Below are 26,078 nucleotides of genomic sequence, written 5' to 3'. Positions count from 1 at the left end.
GACCCTCTAGATGTCACAATTATTATTTGATTTAAAAAAAAACGTTCGAATATATCACAGTTACACCGTAATGTCTGTTGAGTTCGAATTTCGTGAAAATCTGACCAAAACTGCCAGATAAAATGGACGCCCCTCATACGCAAATAGTGTAAACATCTGGTAAATCAAGGTTGTGGACCCTCTATAGTTCACAATTTTGATCCGATTTCGATGAAACTTGAAATACATGTTTATAACCCAAAGATATTGGTTCCTTTCGATATTCGAGCATATCGGATCGTAACTTCCTGAATTATGGCCCTTGATTGAACAAAAAATCACATTTTTAGCTTGTGGTCTAAGTAGAGGTAATTTTTATACGATTTAAAAAAAAGCGTGTTAATATATCACCATTACATACTAAGATCTTGGTTCCTTTTTATAATCGCGGATACCCAAACTTAACTTCCTGGATTATGGCCCCTAATTGTTCGAAAAATGGCATTTTTAGCTTGCGGATTCTCTAGAGGTCACAATATTTTTTTCCGATTTTAAACACTGTTTAAATATTTCACCTTTCCACCATAATTAAGGTTGAATTTGAATTTCGGGCAAATCGAAATGAAACTGCCCAACAAAATGGCCGCTCTTTGTTCGCAAATTGTGTAAAACTATGCTATACGAAGGTTGTCGACCCTCTAGAGGTCACAATTTTTATCCGATTCTGATGAAACTTAAAACATATCTTTATATCCCAAAACATATCTTTATATCCCAATGATCGGCTACATGTAATTACCAGTACTATACTCCCCTGGCTCATAATATAAGTCTTTTTGATCAGAATAGCTCGATTTTTGGTGGGGAAAATGTGGACATTTATAAGATATTTTTTATAACATGTGATATATGTTAAATCAAATGTAAGTTTATTTTTCTTATCAAATTTTTCAGGTTCTTGTAGCCAATAATGGAATTGCTGCTGTTAAATGTATGCGCTCTGTCAGACGATGGGCGTATGAAATATTTCGCAATGAAAGAGCAATACGATTTGTTGTTATGGTTACACCAGAAGATCTGAAAGCAAATGCCGGTAAAATGTTTTAAAGATGTTTTTGAGGGAATCGCTTGATTGTAAATTATTAAGATTTGAATGTCCCAGACTCGAATCGAGGCTTTCCAGCATCAACCTGTTTAAGCAAGATGACTGACCTATAAGTTCATGTGCAGTATAGGTGTATATGTCGTGTCACATCATACGGCGTTGATAGCACATGCATTCTTTACATTGGACGTAGTAACACAAAACTGGTCTGGGCAGAATTGGTGCTGTTTACTCACACCTTCGCATACTATTTTATGTAGGCCTACCCATTGACATTAAATAGGAAATATTTTTTTATGCAGATATACTTCCAACACCTTTATTTTTTATTTCTTAATAATTCAATAAAAAAAGTGTTTTAGAATTTAATTTGCAGTAGAAAAAAAATTAAAATTGAGAGCTAATTAACTCACATAGATGTCATTCTCACAACGATAGTAGCAGCCAAGCGAATATTTACTGTTGATCAGTTTGAACCTGCATGTTTCTTCCGCCTCGTGGAGCCCAGTTCTTAATAGTTAGCATTGATATTGATATAGAACAGAAAAACATAGTGCCTACATACATATAACCATAAATAATAAGTAGACACATATTTTGGTCTTAAAGCTATGTTCCCAGAAAAGTATTTATCGGGTGGTTATTTCCAATAAAAGTATGGCAATTTTGGTATATATGGAAAGTAGAAATATCCAGTCTTACTAGAAGAATACTGGATTCCCTCAAAAACACCCATGGGGCGCATACGGGACGAAAATGTACGGGTTTCCCTAATCGACAGCCCGACGATTAGGAGTTTCTGCATTCGTGACGTCGAAGGTTGCATGCAGAGATTGAGCGCTTGATGTACATGTTGATGAGTTAGACGTACAACACTTTCTGAGTTAAAAATCACGGAAAAAGACCCGGGCAGTGGATAATCCGAGAATTTAATTAGGCTTCTATATTTGTAATAAATAGTCAGCGATAAAGGCAACATCGTCTTTTGTATGCAATGAAGTCTCCTCCGACTTCGCACCCATTGTGTCACGTGATACAAACATGACCTCTTTTGATTGATTTTTTTATAGCCCGGTGTTCCCTGACAATTGCAATGTTTTGAGAATCACCAAGTTTGTACCCGGGAATGTATCGTTAAACTGTGCTTTTATATGTTTTATATGTTTTCTTACAGAATATATTAAGATGGCTGATCAGTATGTACCAGTTCCAGGTGGTTCTAACAATAATAATTATGCTAATGTAGAAAGGATATTAGATATTGCTAAAAGAACACAAGTCCAGGTAAGATTTCTACTTATTATTGGTACTATTCCACTGATATTTAAAGTTTGACACAGAATTCTTTCTTGATAAGTTCAATTCCTTTTGTAGAGGGTAGATATTATGTGTTTTTCGTGTGATTCTTGAAAAAAATTCGGATATTTTTAAATTGAAGTGAATTTGAATATCTAATGTTAAATTTCAGGCTGTATGGGCAGGATGGGGTCATGCTTCTGAAAATCCTAAACTGCCAGAACTCCTTCATAAGAATGACATTTCATTTATTGGTAAGTTTACATATCTTCACATGTATTTAAAAATATATCTCTTCACATATATTTAAAAATAACTGATTATGTTATATTTTTGTTTATAAAAGAATAGTTCTTTAAAAATGATTGTTATAAAAGAATAGTTTTTGATAATGGGATTTGCTTTAAGTAGTAATAGATTGATTAACCCACTTCTACATTTTAAAAATCAGGTCCACCAGAAAATGCTATGTGGTCATTAGGAGATAAAATAGCTTCATCTATAGTAGCACAAACAGCAGATGTTCCAACATTGCCATGGAGTGGTTCAGGTATTATAAGAGGATGTTTGTTTGTTTGTGTTTGTTTCCTATAGAAAATCAAACAGTTGTACTTATAAATTTTAAAATTACTTCATAATAACCATGTTTTTACACAAAATTTAAGGGTGCTATTTATTTTGTATTTGGTGCTGTATTGAATGATTATCACGTTATTATAGTTCAGGAAATCAATGTTGGGTAACTAAGCTAATATACAATATTATACAGACATTTTATATTGCTCTTGGAATTGCAGGTTCACTGTGAGTGTAAAAGGTTATTCATGTGTTGTTTCTCTGTGATCTGTCATATTTTCTGAAAGAGACTTGCCATCCTCAGACCTCGTTAAATTGTTTACAAGATTTTGTTGAATGTATGTGAGCATTTCACAACTACATCATTATTTATAGATAATTATAATTATTAACCTTTTCAATCCATATAATGCACTTCCAATGACATTATCTAATATTTTAGGATTAAAGCTACAACTTACTGAAGCTGAGAAGTCCTCGGGAAAGTTAAATGTGCCCAGTGAAATTTATAATAAAGGTTGTACTAGAACTGTGGATGAAGGTTTAGCATCAGCTACAAAAATAGGATTTCCTGTAATGATCAAGGCATCAGAAGGTGGTGGTGGAAAGGGTATTAGAAAAGCTGAAAATTCTGAAGAATTCCCAAATCTTTTCAGACAGGTACATAGAACACTAGCATATTTTATTTAACAGAACACATTTTTTATGGGAAACAATCACTGGTTTTATTCTAATAGCACGACGTTTCGAGCTTGATAACAATAAGAGGATACTTGTCGAAACGTCGTGCTATTAGAATAAAACCAGTGATTGTTTCCCATAAAAATTGTGTTCTGTTATTGTGTACCCCAATCACTAAATGCCACTTAAAGATCATATTTTATTTGTTGTTTTGTTTAATGGAGGCATGGTTTTCATGTCTTTTTTCATGTTCCTGATAAACAGCAGTGTGACTTTCGTCTGGAGAATTGTAAATGTACGACTGTGTAATCATTTTAACAAGCCAAAATCATTCTGTAAACATTTGAAACTCTGTTGATGGTTCTAGAAAAATAATACCTTCTAATTTACTGCTATGTTCTCTTCTGTTAATATTAGGACATGGTATAGTAGGCAAATATACAACTTAAAAAATAATAAACAAATATTTTTCATGATTTTAGGTACAGGCAGAAGTACAAGGATCTCCAATATTTATAATGAAACTTGCATCTGCTGCCAGACATCTTGAAGTACAGCTTCTAGCAGACATGTATGGTAATGCTATTTCCTTATTTGGACGTGACTGTTCAATTCAGCGTCGTCATCAGAAAATCATTGAAGAAGCTCCAGCAATCATTTCCAAAAGTGAAGTTTTCGAGAAAATGGAAAAGGTACATTTATGTTTTTTGATCTATCATATTGGTTTCATGTTGGGAACCAATGGTTTCAATTTCTTTATTAAGGCCGATTTTGCAGATTTTGTTGATGTGTAGAAAGAAAATAAAAAGCACTTGTTTGATTATATTTTCTATTAAAGTCGGCTGTAACCTTAGCTAAGATGGTAGGATATGTGAGTGCTGGTACTGTAGAATATTTATATAATGCTGATGAAGATAACTTCCATTTCCTGGAGTTAAACCCTAGGTTACAAGTAGAACATCCGTGTACTGAAATGATAGCAGATGTCAATTTACCATCTGCACAACTTCAGGTACGTTTATAGTCAACCTCCATACAAACTGTGAATTTCTCTTATATACTATTTAAACACAAACCTTGGTTAATTATCAGCAATAGTGGTGTGAAACAGTTGCAACAATTTGGAATCAATAGGGTTTTTATCTCGGAATGGTGCACAAATACATGAGAATGTGATATATTAATCAACAGAATGATTTGTATAAGACTATTAATATATTGGCCAATCTCACAAGATTTTGAATTTTCAACCGGATTAAAATACAGATCTATATTTCGTTCTGTTTGTAGTTAGAGGTCGCGTTATGGGTCATGTGGGCGACTTTGACCCTATGACGACAGTCAATTGATTTTGCTTTGTTTTGTTTTCTCTTGCTGCAAATGTTTACCCACAGTTCTGCGCACTGCATGATAAGAACTTGAGTGAACAAAACTATTTGATTGGCAAATGCCACATATCCCACAGAACACTGGTTATTTAACAACTCTTCAAGATCCTGGTGTAGTGAACACAAAACGGAATTTTGAACTATAAAAAACAAAAGAAATAGAATCTGTGTTTTCATCTGATTGGGTCCTTTTCCTGACTCTGTAATATATCGTATAAGATTGTCTGGATATACTTGGCTCATTGTTAAGCATGACTGATTTCAAATTGAGAGCAAATAGCACTGTTCGATTTCCAATTAGAAATTCTTGACAAATTCAACAAATAATGTTTTTACCAATTTTGTAAATATTTGCCATGAAGATCTCCAAAACATGATTAACAGAGATGGAAAAGTTTAAATGAAGCTGTTCCTATTGATTACTTACAGATTGCCATGGGTATACCATTATACAGAATTAAAGATATCCGTTGTTTATATGGTGAAGAACCATGGGGTGAAAATAAGATAGATTTTGACTCACCACAAGTTGAACCTGTACCTAAAGGGCATGTAATAGCAGCTAGAATAACAAGTGAAAACCCAGATGAGGTAAATATTAACATTATTTGGAGATATATAACCTGTCTTAGAACTGAGTTTAATACTAAGCGACGTTTCGACGAGGATACTCTCGTCTTTATCAAGCAAATGTGTATCCATAAAATTGTACCTTGTGTTAATATGTTCAGTTACTAAATGCCAATCAAAGAAGATGCCTTTGAACTGTTTTCAGTCTGTTTACAATAACGTATTCATATTAAAGGGATACTGCCAAATATTACACCTATGTAATTAAATATGTGTTTGTGTCAGACTTCAACTAAATACCCATTCTCGCAAATGAACATTTTGTAAGTGCCTTATTATAACCGAAAATCAATTGCATTTGATGAACAAGTTTAGCCTATTTTAATTGTGTAAATATTGCCTTGATTATCCAGGCAATATGTTTAATTGTGACTGATGAAATTACTGTAAAGTTTACATTAATCAATTCTTTTGATGATAACTTTTGTACAGGGTAAGACCGTAAGTAGATACACTTATTACCAAACATTTTGTTTATTATTGAAGTTCTGATTAAATTTTTTTGTAGGGATTTAAACCAAGTTCTGGTACAGTACAAGAATTGAACTTCAGAAGTAATAAGAATGTATGGGGATATTTTAGTGTGGCTGCATCAGGTGGTTTACATGAATTTGCTGATTCACAGTTTGGACATTGTTTTTCCTGGGGAGAGGATAGAGAAGATGCTAGAGAGTAAGTTGTGATAGATTTATTGAAATATATGGATCACTCGGTCGTAGTGTTTCGGTGCAACTAGATCTGTAATCGTACATATGCATGTTCAATCCTCACACTAGCTGATTGTCAAATCCTTGTGAATTAGACACTTTATCCCTTCATGGTATTCCAGTCTTCCCACCTGTAATTGATATAGCATGAAAATTATGTATGATGTAAAGAATAGTATTTGTACGTGAATCTTTTGTTATGTTTCAGGAACCTGGTTGTTGCTTTGAAGGAACTGTCAATCCGTGGTGATTTTCGAACCACTGTAGAATATCTTATAAAACTATTAGAAACTGAAGCGTATCAACAGAATTATATAACAACAGCTTGGTTAGATAAACTTATAGCTGAGAAAGTACAAGCTGAAAAACCTGATACAATACTAGGTGTCATATGTGGAGCTTTACACATTGCTGATAAAAAAATACGTAGTAATTTTACAGATTTCCAAACTTCACTTGAAAAGTAGGTTTTAAACTCAAAAATGAATTCTCTGTAAACCCTGTTATGAAATGATTCATTGATTATAAATGGAGAATGTTTCAATGATGTACCCGGTACATATATTAAAATTTATAACTGGGGAGACTTTCTAGGTAGAAATTGATGCAAAATAAACCAAGACAATAGTTAACATATGTAGTGTAGTTACTACTAGTTAGGTACCAAAAAGTTAGTTTACATATCTTGTATAGAGGGGGGTTGGGTGGCTGAATTGTTAACGCTATGCGTTGCAACATAAGGTCTGTCTTTGAGTCAAGTGGTGTAGTTTCGATTCCCCGCTTGTACGTGACAAAGTAGGGTCGCCTTCCCAACCTCGTGGGTTTTCTCGGGGCCTCCGGATTACTCCCACTGCTAACACTGTAAACCAGGTATCATTTAATCTTGTACATGTGTATCTAGCACTAATTTCTTTCACATTCGTTTAATATCCAATTTTTGTTTAAAAATTTGTAAATTGGACACTCATTATCAAAATTAATCAGTCAGCTTTAAACTGGACACAAGTACAAATTAGATGATTTTGGGTGATTTTAAATGATTTTTACAAATTTTTAAACAAAGATTTGATATTCAACGAATGTGAAAGAAATTAATGCTAGATACACAAGATTAAATGATACCTGATTTACAGTGTAAAGACCCCACGGGCAAGCAAATTAATGAAATAAAATTGATAACATGTCGTATAGTTATGTACCAAATAGTTAACATATCTTGTGTAGTAGGGAACCAAATAGTTAGTTACCAAAGGTACCAAACAGTCATTCATAATCCTTTGAAAAAATTGAAACCATCCTTGAGCATCAGATATTTTTTTTTTTTTTTTTTTTCTGAAAACCATATTTTTGTGAGGTGGCTAAATGTTTTATCCAATTGGTGTGTGTTTTACTTTATCATTTGGTTGCATTATATTCTAAAACTTGATTGTTATTTTATTTAGAGGTCAGATTCTTCCGTCTTTCTCCTTGAAGAATAATGTCAGTGTTGAATTTATTTATGAAGGAATGAAATACTGTATGGAGGTAAGATTATGTTGATAACAATCTGATTAAAATACAGATCTATATTTCGTTTTGTTTTTTTATACTTTCGATGGCCTACACTACATGAAGATCTGACAAGTTGTACTAGAAGGTCGTGTCAGGGGCTGTACGAGCAGCTTTTGTCCCAATGACGTCAGTCATTGATTAATCAATCAGCACTGACGTTTCTCGTGGTTTTCCCACAGTTCCATGCATGGCACGCCAAGAAGTTGCTGTATCAGACTGTTTCATTGGCTTATACCTCACTTCAACCAAAATACTGGTAATATAACAACTCTTCCAGATCCTAGTGTAGTAAAGACAAATAAAACAAAACTTTGAACTATAAAAAACGAAACGAAATAGGATCTGTGTTTTAATCAGATTGTGTTGATAACTAAGCTAGAAATTTGTTCAGTGCATGGGATGTTGGATGGCCGAATGGTTAGAGCGTGCACGTTGTATCACAAGATCTGTCATTGATTCAACTGGCGTGGTTTCGATTCCCCTGTTGTACGTGATAATAAGTAGGGCCGCTGGTCGCCTGTCCAACCTCGTGGGTTTTCTCTTGGTCATCTGGTTTCCTCCCACTGCTAAATACCCCTACACGCAAGCAAATTATTAAAATAAAATTGTGTTAGTCCAAAAATGATCTAGTTTGTGTCGAGTGGAGGTTAAATCTCTCTCTCTCTTCTCTCTCTCTCTTCTCTCTCTCTCATTTGACATGTACTGAAATGTATAAATTACTTCTATTTGCCAGGTATGAAGAATATTTAAATAAATAATTTCAACAAATTATCCATGATATTGAAAATCATATTTTAGATATTGGTATTAATATCTGATATTTCTATTTTAAAGGTTATAAAAACAGGACCAAATGGATATTTTTTGTGTATCAATAACTCCCATATGGATGTTGAGGCTCATAGGTAATAATTTCTATGATAAAGTTATATATTTTGGATTGTAACATAGTTAAATAAGTTCTGTTCAGGAATACATTATTTAGCCTAGGAATGCTCGGCCAGCTAGAGGTTAAACTTTTCGCTGAAGTCAGCAATACTTTTCAAACTCTATAATTTATTATACTTGACTTTCAGATTGTTGATATTATGAAAATGAAATGTTTTACAGATTAACAGATGGAGGATTGTTACTATCTATTGATGGTTCTAGTTATACAACATACATGAAAGAACAAATTAGCTCATATAGAATTACTATAGGCAATAAAACCTGTGTTCTTTATAAAGAAAATGATCCAACTATATTAAGGTATGAAATTGGACAACCCGTCAACAGTAGAACCCATTTCTTTATCTCTTCTTCAAAATATATTCTAACAAAAAAATTAAATAATTGAAATTCCTGATGATTGACCAGCCCTATCTGCTATTTTTTATGAATTTTCAGTACATGTCTGAAAGATTTGACTATATTGTGTGGGCGATGTTTAATAGAAACAAGTTCAAATTCCCTGTTCATTTTCTTCCTAATAAGGTTTGAAATCCAATCTCCAATGTTGCACTATATGAATAATATAATGTTTAAACTCTGAACACCAAGATAAAAAGTGCTAACATGAAACACCTTGAATGGTAAAGAAAGAAATTCTGATTCAAGTACCAGTTTATCACCCAAAACATATAATCAATATTGCATTGCAAGTGTATGCAGAAACAGAAAAGATAACTTTCTCAAATACAATAAATATGTTGGTGCAAACCCTTTACCAGAAATTGCTAATTTTCTTCATAATCCTTTGTGAATATAAACTAGACTATAATTTCCTGCTCAAACTTAACATTCAAGTATAGAGTTTAATAGTACAAAACCCAAAGTACTTCCAAAAATTATTGTCCTCCGCCTTTCGAAGAAAGCAGGGGACTATTAAAATGGGTTCGTCCGTCTGTCTGTCCGTCACACTTTTTGGGACACAATAACTCTCTTCCTAATTGAGCTAGAATGTTCAAACTTGTTGTATGTGTTTATTAGGTCAATGCCTTGATGGAGTTCGAAGATGAGCATTTTCCGCTTAGGGTAAGCAGAGATAAGCAATTTGATTGGTTGATGCTTTGGGACACGATAACTCTCTTCCTAATTGGGCTAGAATGTTCAAACTTGGTGTATGTGTTGATTAGGTCAATGCCTTGATGGAGTTCGAAGATGAGCATTTTCCGCTTAGGGTAAGCAGAGATAAGCAATTTGATTGGTTGATGCTTTGGGACACGATAACTTTTAATTGAGCTAGAATGTTCAAACTTGGTGTATGTGTTTATTAGGTCAATGCCTTGATGGAGTTCGAAGATGAGCATTTTCCGCTTAGGGTAAGCAGAGATAAGCAATATGATTGGTTGATACTTTGGGGCACGATAACTCTCTTCCTAATTGAGCTAGAATGTTCAAACTTGGTGTATGTGTTGATTAGGTCAATGCCTTGATGGAGTTCGAAGATGAGCATTTTCCGCTTAGGGTAAGCAGAGATAAGCAATTTGATTGGTTGATGCTTTGGGACACGATAACTTTAGTTAATTAAGTGAGATTGATGAAACTTGGTGTATAGTTTCATTACAGTAATACCTTGACTAAGTTTGATAATGAACATTTTCTGCTCAGGGTAAGCAGAGCGATACGCAATTTGATTGGTCGAGACTTTGGAAAACAATAACTCTCCTACTTTGATTGTCCCCCGCCTTTCAAAGAAAGCAGGGAACTATTAAAATGGGTTCGTCCGTCTGTCTGTTTGTCTGTCTGTCCGTTCCGCTTATGGTAAGCAGAGATAAACAATTTGATTGGTTGATCTTCGAATTGAGTAAATGTTCATGCTTATTGTCCCCCGCCTTTCGAAGAAAGCAGGGAACTATTAAAATGGGTTCGTCCGTCTGTCTGTTTGTCTGTCCGTTCCGCTTAGGGTAAGCAGAGATAAACAATTTGATTGGTTGATGCTTTGGGACACTATAACTTTAGTTCTAATTAAGTAGATAATTTTTTATTGTCCCCCGCCTTTCGAAGAAAGCAAGGGACTATTAAAATGGGTTCGTCTGTCGGTCACACTTTTTGGGACACAATAACTCTCCAAATTGACCTAGAATGTTCAAACTTGGTGTAGGTGTTTATTAGGTCAATGCCTTGATGGAGGTCGAAGATGAGCATTTTCTGCTTAGGGTAAGCAGAGATAAGCAATTTGATTGATTGATGCTTTGGGACACGATAACTTTAGTTCTAATTAAGTGAGAGTGATGAAACTTGGTGTATATTTTCATTACATCAATACCTTGACTCAGTTAGATGATGAAAATTGTCTGCTTAGGCTAAGGAGCAATAAGCATTTTGATTGGGCAAGACTTTGGAACATAACAACTCGGCTTCTAATTGAGGTAGAATGTTTAAACTTGATGTAGATGTTCGCCTTGACCGAGTTCAATGATTAACATATCGAGCTAAAGCTAAGCAAAGATAAACAATTTCCTTGGTCGATGCTTTGGGACAAGATAACTTTGATTCTATCTGATAGAGAGTGATGAAACTTCGTGTATAGTTGATAATCAGTTTGATTGTTCGATACTTTTGAAAAAAATATATGTGCGATTAATTAATATGTGTCATCTATTTATTTGGGGATTTCGGCGGGGGACATCAGCCTCACTGTTGGCTTGTTCAAATTGATACATCCCATTTTAAAGTTAAAAGCTTGTGTATTTTATATTGTTTTCAGATCTTCTTCAGCTGGTAAATTGATCAATTATTTAGTTGATGATGGTGGCCATGTTTTTGCTGGTGATGTATTTGCTGAAATAGAAGTTATGAAGATGGTCATGGAATTGACTGTCACAGAAAGTGGCTGGTAAGTAATTCTCTTTCTTATACAAATCAATATTTTAAGAGCACAATAAACTCAGGTAATGGTGTTTGTTTTGAAAAAAACTCATCATATATTCATTAATACAAAATTCTATATTTTAATGTGCATTCCTCTAGTCGGTTCCCCTCTTAAAAAAGGTCTGAATTATTGCCCCATCTAAGTATATTTTGTATGAACTATTGTAACATCAGTAGCAATGACAATCGAGACTCCGCTATTCTCCAAACAGCCCCAATGTCGCTCAGAATGAAGTAATTTGACTCAAATTTTCAATATATTCCCTTTCCATTATCTAGGTTCTAACTATTATTGCGAGAACGGTCAGCTCTTTATTGAAATCTTACATAATGCATCTTTGATTTAAAGATTTTGATTTAATTACAGTGTTCATTATGTTAAAAGACCTGGAGCTGTGTTAGAACCAGGTAGTGTTGTAGCACATCTTAAACTAGATGATCCTAGTCGTGTTCAACAGGTACTCTACATTCTCTCATTGTATACAAACTTATTCACATCCATCCTGCAAAGCAAAGATCAGTGCATTGTATATTAAGAATTCAATAATTACATTGCTCATCAAGATCAAAGGAGTTGTATCTCTTAAGACATACAAAATTATTTATTGTTTATAGTTATTTATTGTTGCCTTTGTATAAAAACCAACAAACACACGACAGAGACTGCTACACTAGCAAACATCAACATATACTTTATATGCAATGAATAATAACAGTATTCTTTATAGATACACTGTACAGGTTAATCTGTATCTAACTTGTTTTTGGTATTCATTTTTAGGCTGAACCATTTAATGATAAATTACCTGTATCTAGCAGTCCATCAACACATGGTGATAAATTACATCAAGTATTTCAGAGTGCTAGAACTTTACTAGAAAATATACTCTCAGGATATATCATACCAGAACCTTATTTTAAAGAACGTTTATCAGCTACTGTAGAAACTATGATGAAATGTCTCAAAGACCCTTCACTACCTCTGTTAGAACTTCAGGTAAACTCATGTTCTTTTATCTTTTATTGTATACAGCCCTGAACCGAAAGTACAGCTATGAAACCTATGTCACTCTCTGGCTCCAGTTGCTCATATACCCCATTATTTAGTCTCCCAAATATTTAGCTGAACTGTTTGATTGCTTCCATGCCATGCTTTCATCACCAGCAGTTAAACTATACAACTCCTGTCATGTAACTCTCTGATAAATTATGTGACCTGATTTTTAGCCCTGAATATTTTTCAATTATGTAAATATACTTAACGAAACTATTAAGTTAACATTGGCAAATTTACATTCAGAATGTTTTTGATTTTCAGGAATTAATATCCATGATCTCTGGTCGAGTTCCAGTTAAAGTGGAGAGGTCTATACGTAAACTGATGTCTTCTTATGCCAGTAATATTACATCAGTTTTATGTCAGTTTCCTAGTCAACAGGTAAATTTCAATTGTTACATTGCAGTGAGAATCTCATACAAGAATTTAATGGTTTTAGGAAATTATGAGAGGATAAATATATGTAAATAAGATAAACACCAGAGCTATATAAGATTAGATTATTTGGGATGCATTATATGTATTTTGTGATATTTTGTTTTTATACTCCCACACTTTTATGTGGACGTATATTGTCGTCGCCAATTGTTTGTGAATACTCTACAGGTCACAATTTTTATCCGATTTCATTGAAACTTGAAATATAGGTTTATCACCCTAAGATCTCGGTTCCTTTCGATATTGGCATGTATCGGATTGTAACTTCATGGATTATGGCCCTTGATTGTAAGAAAAATCACGTTTTTAGCTTGTGAACACTGTAGAGGTCACAATTTTTATCCGATTTGGTTTATCGCCCATATCGGACCATAACTTCCTGAATTATGGCCCCTGATTGTACAAAAAGTTGCGTTTTTAGCTAATGGACCTCATAGAGGTCACAATTTTTATCTGATTTAAAAAAACGTTACAATATATCACCGTTACACCCTAAGGATGGTTGAGTTCGAATTTCGGACCGAAACTGACCGACAAAATGGCCGCCCCTCGTTCGCAAATAATGTCAAAATATTGTGTATCAGGGTTGGCGACTCTCTGGAGGTTACAATTTTCATCTGATTTTGAGGAAACTTAAAATTCATCTTCATAACCCACAGATCTCGCTTTATTTCGATATTCGCGCATATCAGACAATAACTTCCTGAATTATGGCCCCTGATTGTACGAAAATTCGTGTTTTTAGCTTGTGGATCCCATAGAGGTCACAATTTCTATCAGATGTAAAAAACTGTTTGAATATATCAGCGTTACACCCTAAGGATGGTTGAATTCGAATTTCGTAAAAATTGGACCGAAACTGACGGACAAAATGGCCGCCCCTTGTTCGCAAATAGTGTCAAAATATTGTGTATCAGGGTTGGCGACTCTCTGGAGGTTACAATTTTCATCTGATTTTGATGAAACTTGAAAAGCATCTTTATAACCCACAGATCTTTTGATATTCGCACATATCAGACCATAACTTCCTGAATTATGGCCCCTGATTGTACAACAAATTGCGTTTTTAGCTTGTGGATCTCATAGAGGTTTAAATTTCTATCTGATTTAAAAAACCGTTTGAATATATCACTGTTACACCCTAAGGATGGTTGATATCGAATTTTGTAGAAATTTGACCGAAACTGACGGACAAAATGGCCGCCCCTCGTTCACAAATAGTGTCAAAATATTGTGTATCAGGGTTGGCGACTCTCTGGAGGTTACAATTTTCATCTGATTTTGATGAAACTTGAAAAGCATCTTTATAACCCACAGATCTTGCTTTCTTTCGATATTTGCACATATCAGACCATAAATTCCTGAATTATGGCCCCTGATTGTACGAAAAATCGCGTTTTTAGCTTGTGGATCCCATAGAGGTCACAATTTCTATCTGATTTAAAAAAAACGTTTGAATATATCACTGTTACAACCTAAGGATGGTTGAGTTCCAAATGGCCGCCCCTCATATGCAAAAAGTGTAAACATCTGGTAAATCAAAGTTGTGGGCCCTCTAGAGGCCACAATTTTTATACAATTTTGATGAAACTTGAAACACAAGTTTATAAGCCAAATATCTCGGTTCCTTGCAATATTCGCGCATATCTGATCGTAACTTCCTGAATTATGGCCTCTGTACACAAAATCGCGTTTTCAGCTTGTGGTCCCTCTAGAGGTCACAATTGTTATTCGATTTAAAAAAATGTTTGAATATATCACCGTTACATCGTAATGTTTGTTGAGTTCAAATTTCGCCAAAATCAGGCCAAAACTGCTGGACAAAATGGCCGCCCCTTGTTCGCAAATAGTTTAAACATCTGGTAAATCAAGGTTGTGGACCCGCTAGAAACTTGAAATACATGTTTATAACCCAAAGATATTGGTTCCTTTCGATATTGGAGCATATCGGATCGTAACTTCCTGAATTATGGCCCTTGTTTGAACAAAAAATCACGTTAATAGCTTGTGATCCCTGTAGAGGTCACGATTTTTATTTGATTTAAAAAAAAAACGGATGAATATATCACCATTACACACTAAAATCTTGGTTCGTTAACTTAACTTCCTGGATTATGGCCCCTGATTGTTCGAAAAATCGCATTTTTAGCTTGCGGATTCTCTAGAAGTCACAGTTTTTTTCCGATTTAAAAAAATGTTTAAATACATCATCATTCCACCATACTGAAGGTTGAATTGTATTTCGGGAAAATCGAAATGAAACTGCCTAACAAAATGCCTGCTCTTTGTACGCAAATTGTGTAAAAGTGTGTAATACGAAGGCTGTGGACCCTCTAGTGGTCACAATTTTATCCGATTTTGATGAAACTTAAAACATACCTTTATATCCCAAATATCTCTGTCCCTTTTGATATTTGAACATTTCAGGCCATAACTTTCTGGATTATTGCCCCTGATTGTACAAAAAATCCTGTTTATTTTTAGCTTGTTCTCTATCCATCTCTTGCAAAATATGGGCTTATCCTGCCTGGCAGCCACTGGTTATTCATGTAAACATGTAAAAAAAATATTGGTTATATTTGTGTGTCTTGATCTTGTTATGTATTTAGCATACAGTGAGTGCATCATAGCCCTGTAGAACTTATTATGAAATTCATATCCCCCGCCTATCGAAGAAAGCAGGGGACTATTAAAATGGGTTCATCCGTCTGTCCGTCCATCCGTCCGTCTGTCCGTCACACTTTTTGGGACACAATAACTCTTTCTAATTCAGCAAGAATGTTCAAACTTGGTGTAGGTGTTTTTTTAGGTCGATGCCTTGATGGAGTTCGAAGATGGGTAACCAGAGATAAGCAATTTGATTGGTTGATGCTTTGGGACATGATAACTTTAGTTCTAATTAAGTGAGAGTGATGAAACTTGGTGTATAGTTTCATTACATCAATACCTCGACTAAGTTCGATAATGAGCATTTTATGTTCGGGGTAAGCAGAGCGATAAGCAATTTGATTGGCCGAGAATTTGGAACACAATAACTCTCCTTCTATTTGAGCTGTGAATGCCTTGATGAACTTAGAAGAAGAGCTTTTCTGCTTTGGGTAAGCAGAGATAAGCAATTTGATTAGTTGATGCTTTGGGACACGATAACTTTAGTTCTAATTAAGTCAAAGTGGTGAAACATGGTGTATAGTTTCATTACATCAATACCTTGACTAAGTTCGATAATAAGCAATTTGATTTGTCGAGACTTCTGAACACAATAACTCTCCTTCTAATTGAGGTAGAACATTCAAACTTGGTGTAGGCTTTCATTAGGTCAATAACTCTACTTCTAATTGAGGTAGAATGTTCAAACTTGGTGTGGGCGTTCATTAGGTCAATGCCTTGATGGAGCTTTTTCTGCTTAGGGTAAGCAGAGATAAGAAATCTGATTGGTTGATTCTTTGGGGCACGATAACTTTAGTTTTAATTAAGTGAGAGTGATGAAACTCCGAGTATAGATTCATTTTATCATTACCTTGACTACGTTCTCCAGCCTCATGAGTGTCCTCAGGTTTCGTCCCACTGCTAAAAGACCTCTATGCGCAAGCGAATTATTGAAATAGAATTAAACCATATGTTAGTCCCTAAATGACCTAGTTTGTGTGGAGTGGACGTTAAACCCCATCTCTCTCTCTCTATTTTTGACTACGTTCGATGATGAGAATTTTCTGCTTAGGCTAAGGAGCAACGAGCAATTTGATTGGTCAAGACTTTGGAACATAACAACTCTGCTTTTAATTGAGATAGAATGTTTAAACTTGATGTAGATGTTCATTAGGTGAATGTCTTGACTGAGTTCAATGCTTAACATTTCGAGCTAAAGCTAAGCAGAGCTAAGCAATTTCATTGGTCGATGCTTTGGGACAAGGTAACTTTAATTCTATCTGATAGAGAGTGATGAAACTTTGTGTATAGTTTGATTGCTCAATACTTTTGAAAAAAATAAATGCGCGATTAATTAATGTGTCATCTATTTATTTTGAGATTTCGGCAGGGGGCATCAGCCTCACTGTTGGCTTGTTCATTTTCTTTTGTATATATAGCGAAAAATCATAACAATAAATTTTGATACTTACAAACGGTATCCGAAATGCATTTACCATTTGTGTATTTGCGCATTTATACATATTTGTATTTAAACATATTTTTATATTTTCAGATAGCTAATGTTATTGATAGCTATGCTGCTACTTTAACTAGACGAGCCGAACGTGATGTATTCTTTATGACAACTCAGGGTATAGTACAATTAGTACAACGATATAGAAGTGGTATACGTGGACACATGAAGTCAGTCGTACAAGATTTACTCAGACAATATCTGAAGGTGGAGTTGCAGTTTCAACAAGGTAGGTGGTATTGCATCTTCATTTACCTATAAAATAAATTTGTAAATATAGCTTAACCTAAAATATATTTGTAAATATAGCTTAATTAAAACCTAAAATATATTTTGTAATATAACAAATTTTGTAATATTGTAACACGATATTGTAATTTGTAATTATAACTTTCATCACAATAAATAACTTAGAAATTTTCTAACACAATACATGTTTTTTTTCTCTTATTCTGTTAGCTGCTCTGATTAGGTTATCTGGATTTTCTCTGAATGGATTGCAGATGGGCATTTCTTTTACCTTTAGTTAATAAAAAAAATCACCTAATCAGATCAGAGGGTGTGAAGTACCTAATTAGGGATTATCTAATCAATTGATTAATTAGTACTCACCTCTTTCAATTGAATTACAATTACACTTTACAGCATGTAATTTTCCGGGTTGAATTGGGTTGTTATGCCTCCAGGACACATGGTGTGTATAACTGTAGCACCACATCGATGTTTTATTTAAATATATTGTTTTTCATTAAATTAAAAATGTTTGGCCCTTACGACTAAATTTTTGGGCTATTGTGACCAAATTTATTGGCCGTTATGACCAAACTGTTTGGCCGTTATGACTAAAGTATGGCCGTTTTGACCAAACCTGTTTTTGGCCATTATGGCATAGGGCCGTTATAACCACATCCCTAATAATATACCCATTGTTTGGTATTTTATATCTTGACCATGAAGCATAATTTACAGGAAGTACTAAGAAGGTTTATATTTAATGTGTCTGCTATTTTAGGTCATTATGATAAATGTGTGTATCAGATACGTGAAAGAAATAAAGATGATATGGCAACAGTTGTAGCTACAATATTTTCACATCTAGCAGTACAACTTAAAAACACCATGGTTATAATGTTAATTGTAAGTTCACCTTTTATATATTGAACTTGCTTGAGCTATTGAGTATTTTATTATAATATATATATATATGTATAGAATGCTTTGTGTGATCTTCTGTGGCATATTGATATGTAAATGTGTATCAAATAGAATAGTTTTGTGTTGTCAACAATTTCAGCAACCCTTGGGACAAGGTTTTTTGTGAAAGTTTCAGATTTGTATTCAATTTTTTTTAACTTGGACAGGTGCTTCAGTATGGTTTGATCTCTAAATTATGTGCCCATACACAAATTATATAGATTTGGGGTGACTTTATTCTTATTGAGTGTAGATAAATTTCAAACATTTTTCAGTTCATAAATTTTAACTGAACTTATGTCTTCATTAGCCTAGTTGGGGAAGAAAAGTAGGATGTTAAACCCTATTGATTAAACCACATAATTCTAATATTACTGGAATGATGAGTAAATACAGAAAAAATTTAGTTTAAAGATGCCTTCCCGCGCACAAACTGGGTGATTTGATGATATATTTGGACTAAAAACATATTCAAACTAATTAAAAATACATTATAGGAGATAAGATAAAGAGATGGCAGTTCTCGCTATAATAGTTAAATTCTAGATAGTGTAAAGGTAATTTGCTGAAAATTTTAGTCAAATTGATCCACCATGAGCCGAGAACGAAGCGGGTGAAATTTTCGCATAGTCTCGGTCATCATTACTAAAATCATTAATATAAACAGCATAGTCTCGATTATCCACTGTTTTGATTTAATTATCAATGGCCGTTAAGCGCCATATATAGGAATCTAATCCAGCCAACATCGAAGGCTAGCCTTGACATCAAGAGTTTATTATGGTCTGGATAAGTTAATTAATGTCTAATTGATAATTTAGATAACATTTCAGGCCTAAAGAAAGACTTGTAATAAGCAGATTTTGCTCTTGCATAATGCATGTTTAATCTATCAAAAATTTGCTTCAAATCCCTCTCAAAACATTGCAATCACAAGCAAATACCTAAGATATAAAAAAATCTTTTTTTAGAAGCCATGTTTGTCATGTAACTTGATTGAGGGAGGGTCCATATTCAGAATGTATTTGTCGTTACTTACTGTCCATTTGCCATACATATTGAAGCCTAAGTAAATTCTTGGATTATCTTCTGCCAACTTCAAGCTGGCAGGCAATAAGCCATTGGGTTGCCAGTTAGTGATACCCTGACAATTTTTGCCCATTGCTCGCCTCATGGATGTTTTTCAGGGAATCTGGTATTTTTCTAGTAAGATTAGTCTCTACTTTCCATTTATACCAAATTTGCCATACTTTTATTGATAATAACTACCCTTTAAATACTTTCGCGAGAAAGTATCTTTAAATTGTAAAAACAGTTTGTTGTGTAATTTATTATTGAAATACTGTCCTTACAGAATGAGTTGTTGAAGGTAAGAGAACATAATTCAGAAGAAGAAAAAATTAATTACATGAAGACAAATTTTTGTTTGTTTATTTTAAATAAATGTCTATAATAATATGCTTCATGTTTGCTGTGGATGTGATTAATTTTAATATTGGTTTGTTTTAATGTATTTGTTATGTATTAGCTATCAGCAATGCTAATATGGTATTCTTGCTTGTTATATAAACTTATAGATATTAATTTATATATTTTATATTTAATTTGTTTAAACAATTATTTAGAGTATGACAAGTACATGTATATATACAATGTGCTGATATAATGAATTTGAAAACAAGCCGAAGCTTATATAAATTCATCTGCATATGTTTGTATTTTACTTGTATGCAAATCCATGTGACTAAGAATTGTTGAAAGATTGATGTGTACTTTGCACATTTTATTTCAAAATTAAAAGTTAAGATTACAGATGACATTTCATATATACTCTTCAAAAAAAGTAGGGGATATTGAAATGCAAATACCTATGCAGGTTGTGATATGATAAATAGTCATGGACACTTGACATGCTTTGAGAGTATGTTCACAAATGAAGAACTTATCGCCCCAACAGAACCACTGAGCTGCACTTGCGACACGCAATAGCGCCATACACGTGGGAGGGGTTCATTGTCAAATTTGACACTTCAAGGAAGGGTTGATGAAAACTGTTGTGTGCTGGTTTATCCTATCCATGTTTGCTTTCCTATCGGTTCTTTCATAAGATTTACTGTTTAGCGTATCTTTGCTTTAGTGTGTTACGTTTAATTTGCAATGAGACGTCTTCAACATGATGAACGTCTACATGCTTCAAATGGGTTCTACACAGCGAGCAGTAGTCAAAATGCTTAATGTGTCCCAGTCTGTGATCAGCAGACTGTGGAACCGGTACCAACAAACACACAATGTTGATGATAGACCTCGTTCAGGTCGTCATAGAGCGATTACACAAGCCCAGGATCGATACATTCGTACACAGGTTCTGCGAAATTGAGGGCGAACGGCATATGTTGTGCTTCCATTAACTCGCCAGCACATGGCAAACAGACGTCAATGGTGTAGGCAGCGTAGAAATTGGGGTAATCGTCGATGGGCGCTATAATGTTCAGATGAGTCCAGATTTTCTCTGGATTTCACCGATAGGCGTGCTCGCATTTAGAGGTGTATAAATGAGCGTCATGCTAACGTTAACGTCAGACAGCATGACAGATTCGGTGTGGGTCTGTTATAGTGTGGGGAGGAATATATAGACCATGTCTGGGACATGATCGGGAGACGTCTTTGTCGACGTCAACATCAACCCATAACACTGCAAGAATTAGCAGTGGCACTGCAAAAGGATTGCCTCAAATCGTGATTGGACGGTTGATTAGGAGCATGCCACGACAAATTGCTGAATGTCTGAGGATTGGTGGAGCAATTACTCATTATTAAGACAAAAATCAAAAATGTCCATTTTTATACGCCCACATAGAAATGTGGGCGTATGTTGCCATCGCCCCTGTCGATCCGTCCGTCCATCGTCCACAATTTCTTGTGAACGCTCTAACACCAAAAGTTATCATCTAGTTGTTTTAAAATTGATATATGTTTGCATTAGTGAGATGAAGAAGCTTATTTAATTTCAATAATTTATTACAGCTAGAGTTATAGCCCTTGTTTCACTTTGATGAACCTTGTGAACACTCTAATGCCAAAAGTTAACATCTGATCTTTGTGAAATTTAAATGCAATATTTAAATAAGGGAAACGAAAAGGAGCCTATTGAATTTCAGCAATTTCCGTTTATTACGTCTAGAGTTAAGCCCTTGTGAACGCTCTAACGCCAAAAGTTATCATCCAGTTGTTTTAAAATTGATATATGTTTGCATCAGTGAGATGAAGAAGCTTATTTAATTTCAATAATTTCCGTTTATTACTTCTAGAGTTATGGCCCTTGTTTCACTTTGTTTAACCTTGTGAACGCTCTAACGCCAAAAGTTATCGTCCTATCTTTCTGAAATTTATATGCATTATTTGAATGAGTGAAACAAAAAAGCCTATTGAATTTCAGCCATTTACGTTTATTACGTCTAGGGTTATGGCCCTTGTTTCACTTTATTGAACCTTTTGAACGCTCTAACGCCAAAAGTTATCACCCAATCTTTGTGAAATTTATATGCATGATTTAAATTAGTGAAATGAAGAAGCCTTTTTAATTTCAATAATTTCAGTTTATTATGTCTAGAGTTATGGCCCTTGTTTCACTTTATTGAACCTTGTGTATGCCCTAACACCAACAGTTATCATCTGATCTTTCTGAAATTTATATGCATTATTTAAATTAGTGAAATGAAGAAGCCTATTGAATTTCAGCAATTTTCGTTTATTACGTCTAGAGTTAAGCCCTTGTTCCACTTTATTGAACCTTGTAAATGCTCTAACATCAAAAGTTATCTGCCAATCTGGATGAAATTTGCATGTGTCATTTAAATTAGTAAAGAGAAGAATCCTATTGAATTTCAACAATTTCCATTTATTACTTTGTTCAACCTTGTTAATGCTCGATTGATGAAAGTTATCATCCGATATGTATGGAATTTATATGCATCATTTAAATTTGTGAAACAGAGGTCTATTGAATTTCTGCAATTTCTGTCAATAATTTCTAGAGTTATGGGAGTTATGACCCTTGTGAACGTTTGAATGACAAAAGTGATCATCAGCTGATCTGTATGAAATTTATATGCATTATTTAAATTAGTAAAACGAAAAAGCCTGTCAAATTTTAACAATTTCGATAGATTACTACCAGAGTTGAGACCCTTGTTTCAGTTTGTAGAACCTTGTGAACCTACAAATTATAATCTGATCTGTATGGAACTGTCTTGTAAAGGCCCCCAATTGCCTACAAAGGAATAAATAAGCGACAACCCTTGTCGACTGCTCGGACGATTTAGCTGCTGTGGGCATATGTTTCGTTTCCTGGCAACCCATTCTCACTTTTGACAGTGTATCTCTTTGCGAGTGAAATAGGGCCGTCAGATAAGCCGCCCATATGAACTGTTTATGTTCATGTGTAGGCAATTGGCCTGTTATTAACATACACTGGTTACCTCTAATGAAACAACAGTGCATTTCCGCAGTTTTGTATTGTTTCTGAATATCCCCTACTTTTTTTGAAGAGTATAGATGGGTAATGACAGTTAAACATGGTTATTGAGACAGATGTATGCAAGTTAATTATTTATTAATGTTATTTTTTTAGGATCATCTGTGTGGTAAAGAACCTGGTTTAACGGATGAACTAGCTACAATATTATCAGAATTAACACAACTTAATAAAACAGAAAATGCTAAAGTGGCTCTTAGAGCTCGACAAGTAAGGTTGATTATTTGTATTAGTGGACTTTACAAAGAAGTTGTTTTGTATAATTTATCCCTAAATATGCATTTTTCTTGGCAACTGCTAAACTGGTTTGATTTGGTTTGTTTCAATTTTCATTTGAAATTGAATGTAACCAGATGATACAATCTGATTAAAATACAGATGTATATTTCGTTTTGTATTTTTATACTTTTGATAGCCTTCACAACATGATGATCTGACCAGTTGTAGTGGGAAGTCGTGTCAGGGGTCATACGAGCGGCTTTTGACCTATGACATCAGACGTTTGATTTACTATTCCGCATTGATGTTTCTACTGGGATACCCACAGTTCCGTGCACTGCACGCCAAAAACTCGCCGTAACAGACTTTTTCATTGGCTAATCCCTCACATCAACCAGAACACAGGTTATATAACAACTCTTCTAGTTCCTAGTGTAGTAAAGACAAGTAAAACTAAATTTTGAACTATAAAAAACGAAACGAAATAGGATCTGTGTTTTATTCAGATTGCCAGATGATATTGAAATAAATTAAGAAATCAGAAAGCCTTTTAAGTTTCTTTGAAAATTACCCTTATTATTACAGGTATTAATAGCTGCGCATCAGCCTCCATTTGAACTTCGACATAACCAAATGGAGTCCATCTTCCTTTCAGCAGTAGATATGTATGGCCATGATTTCTGTCCAGAAAATCTTCAGGTTGGTGTTGTCTTGAATGATATTACATATTTATATTACGTTATACTTTCATGATCCTGTCCAGTTATTATGAAATGGGATATCAGAATAGAAAAGCTAGCAGAATGTGTAAAGAATAATTTTTAAAACGGAACCTTTTTATCAAAGCTTTACTTCATGAAAATTTACTTTATTATTAGTTTTAAAGAAAGTATGTCTGATTCCTAATTTTTTAACAGTCTTGTGTACTGTAATTCTAATCATATCGTAATTGTTTTTTCTTGTTTATCTAACTGTGACATGTTTTAATTTATGTAGATGTATATTGATCAGCGCCTCCAAGCAACTCTGAGTATGGTTGGATTTTATTCACACTATCAAATAATATTGTTTTTATTATCTATATTATTATTTTGTTTTATAGAAATTGATTAATTCAGAAACTGCCATTTATGATATTTTGCAAGAGTTTTTCTTTCATCAAAATGATCTTGTAAAGATGGCTGCCTTAGAGGTAAGAATAAAAATGTTTATCCATGCAGAAGCCCATCCAAAATTATAAGCAAGTTAGATATTGGCATCAAATGTTGTTTAAACAGGTAGAATACCCTACATTATGCACCATGCTTACTGTTACATTCAGTAATAATTTAGACATGGTTTTCACATGTCATATTGTCTGCATATTACCAATAATGTACTTTATTGATTCTGTTTTAATAGATCTAATTGAACATAGATATAATTGTGTTTAATGTCTACTATGTATTTATTTTAGGTATATATCAGAAGAGCTTATATTGCTTATGAACTAAATTGTTTACAACATGTACGTCTAGATAATGGTTTGTGTATTGTAGAATTTAGATTCTTATTACCCAGATCACATCCTAATAGGTCAGTGTATAAATAATTTTTGCCGTATTGCTGTGTAAATCATGCTGGTTGTATGACTTCAGTGGAAGCGGACATTAATTAAAGCTATTTTACAAACATTACTGTGTAATAAAAAATTAAAATATGACGTTTGACCAGTGATGGGATTTCATTTTTTCCCGGAAATAAAGGGGCATAACTCTTATCATTATTTAAGCAGGTGTTTTCAAACCACAATTAAGAATCACGTGTCAACAAAATATTTAAATTCATACGTAATAAAAAAAAATAGGTGCACCTCGTTATTTTTCATGTTTAATTCCCCTACAGTATTCAAATTTATGTCGATAATATTGCTACAAAATTACATGACATCGTAATACCATAGAATTAAAATGTGCCGACTACTACAGATCCGTACTTGTTTCAAATTCCCCCCAAATTACCATATTTTTCGGGTCATAAGTCGATACATTTTTGAGCAGAAGTCTGGCATTCGTCTTATACTCTGTTTCCACTTAAATACGGAAGGTAAAAAAATGACATCCCGAAATTTATTTGGCAGTAAATGTTTCTCTACCACAACGAGCGGGTGACACCAACTGCTAAATAATCACATTCGACTCTAGCACGCGCTATTGTCTAAAACAATTAACTACTTACGTTATTCCAATCAAAATATTCGTCAACATTTCTTAGCGTGTTTATTTATTTATTTAAAAACATAAATCCCATTCAAAATATGATCATAGATCTGTGAATATGCCATCAAAATAGAATCTTTTCTCCGACATCAGACGTATTAGATTCAGCATGTGTACATCTCTTAATTTCACATCTCTTGCGAGATTTCTACTTTCATTTCAGTTTTTGTACTATAACCGCATTGCGTGTGTGTGAAATAGCTTTATTTAACTTCAGCTTCCACTGAAGAAATATCACAGACAAGTTATTGGATACAATGTATATTGATTTGGGGTGTTATATACTATTAGGATATGTGACATATATGGCTAATTCCTATGTGTTGTCGACCGACATCAAGGAGATTGAAGCATCCGACAATGGAGAAATCATGGGTTAATCACATAGATTAAGTTTATAATCACTCTTATTGGATTGATATATAGTCCGACAAAGGAGAAGCAATGA

At 34.0% G+C, this 26,078-nt stretch overlaps 1 protein-coding gene across 1 annotated transcript in view; it reads left to right on the top strand.

Annotated features, from left to right (window-relative positions):
- LOC126809473 (acetyl-CoA carboxylase) overlaps positions 1-26,078 on the top strand; it is an 89,764-nt gene that overhangs the window by 37,405 nt on the left and 26,281 nt on the right. Inside the window, exons 4-26 of the mRNA XM_050534081.1 lie at positions 934-1,072; positions 2,259-2,368; positions 2,553-2,634; positions 2,832-2,930; positions 3,399-3,616; positions 4,120-4,329; positions 4,476-4,649; positions 5,455-5,616; positions 6,164-6,327; positions 6,571-6,825; positions 7,805-7,886; positions 8,748-8,818; positions 9,024-9,164; positions 11,605-11,733; positions 12,136-12,226; positions 12,550-12,765; positions 13,087-13,206; positions 17,465-17,654; positions 18,438-18,562; positions 23,250-23,363; positions 23,958-24,071; positions 24,475-24,564; positions 24,829-24,947. Coding sequence (XP_050390038.1) covers positions 934-1,072; positions 2,259-2,368; positions 2,553-2,634; positions 2,832-2,930; positions 3,399-3,616; positions 4,120-4,329; positions 4,476-4,649; positions 5,455-5,616; positions 6,164-6,327; positions 6,571-6,825; positions 7,805-7,886; positions 8,748-8,818; positions 9,024-9,164; positions 11,605-11,733; positions 12,136-12,226; positions 12,550-12,765; positions 13,087-13,206; positions 17,465-17,654; positions 18,438-18,562; positions 23,250-23,363; positions 23,958-24,071; positions 24,475-24,564; positions 24,829-24,947 — 3,215 coding nt within the window. The remainder of the gene's footprint in view (positions 1-933; positions 1,073-2,258; positions 2,369-2,552; positions 2,635-2,831; positions 2,931-3,398; positions 3,617-4,119; positions 4,330-4,475; positions 4,650-5,454; positions 5,617-6,163; positions 6,328-6,570; positions 6,826-7,804; positions 7,887-8,747; positions 8,819-9,023; positions 9,165-11,604; positions 11,734-12,135; positions 12,227-12,549; positions 12,766-13,086; positions 13,207-17,464; positions 17,655-18,437; positions 18,563-23,249; positions 23,364-23,957; positions 24,072-24,474; positions 24,565-24,828; positions 24,948-26,078) is intronic.

This window comes from Patella vulgata, chromosome 2, assembly GCF_932274485.2.
Source record: "Patella vulgata chromosome 2, xgPatVulg1.2, whole genome shotgun sequence".
Classification (NCBI taxonomy): Eukaryota; Metazoa; Mollusca; class Gastropoda; family Patellidae; genus Patella; species Patella vulgata.
This window is presented reverse-complemented; position numbering and strand designations above follow the sequence as displayed.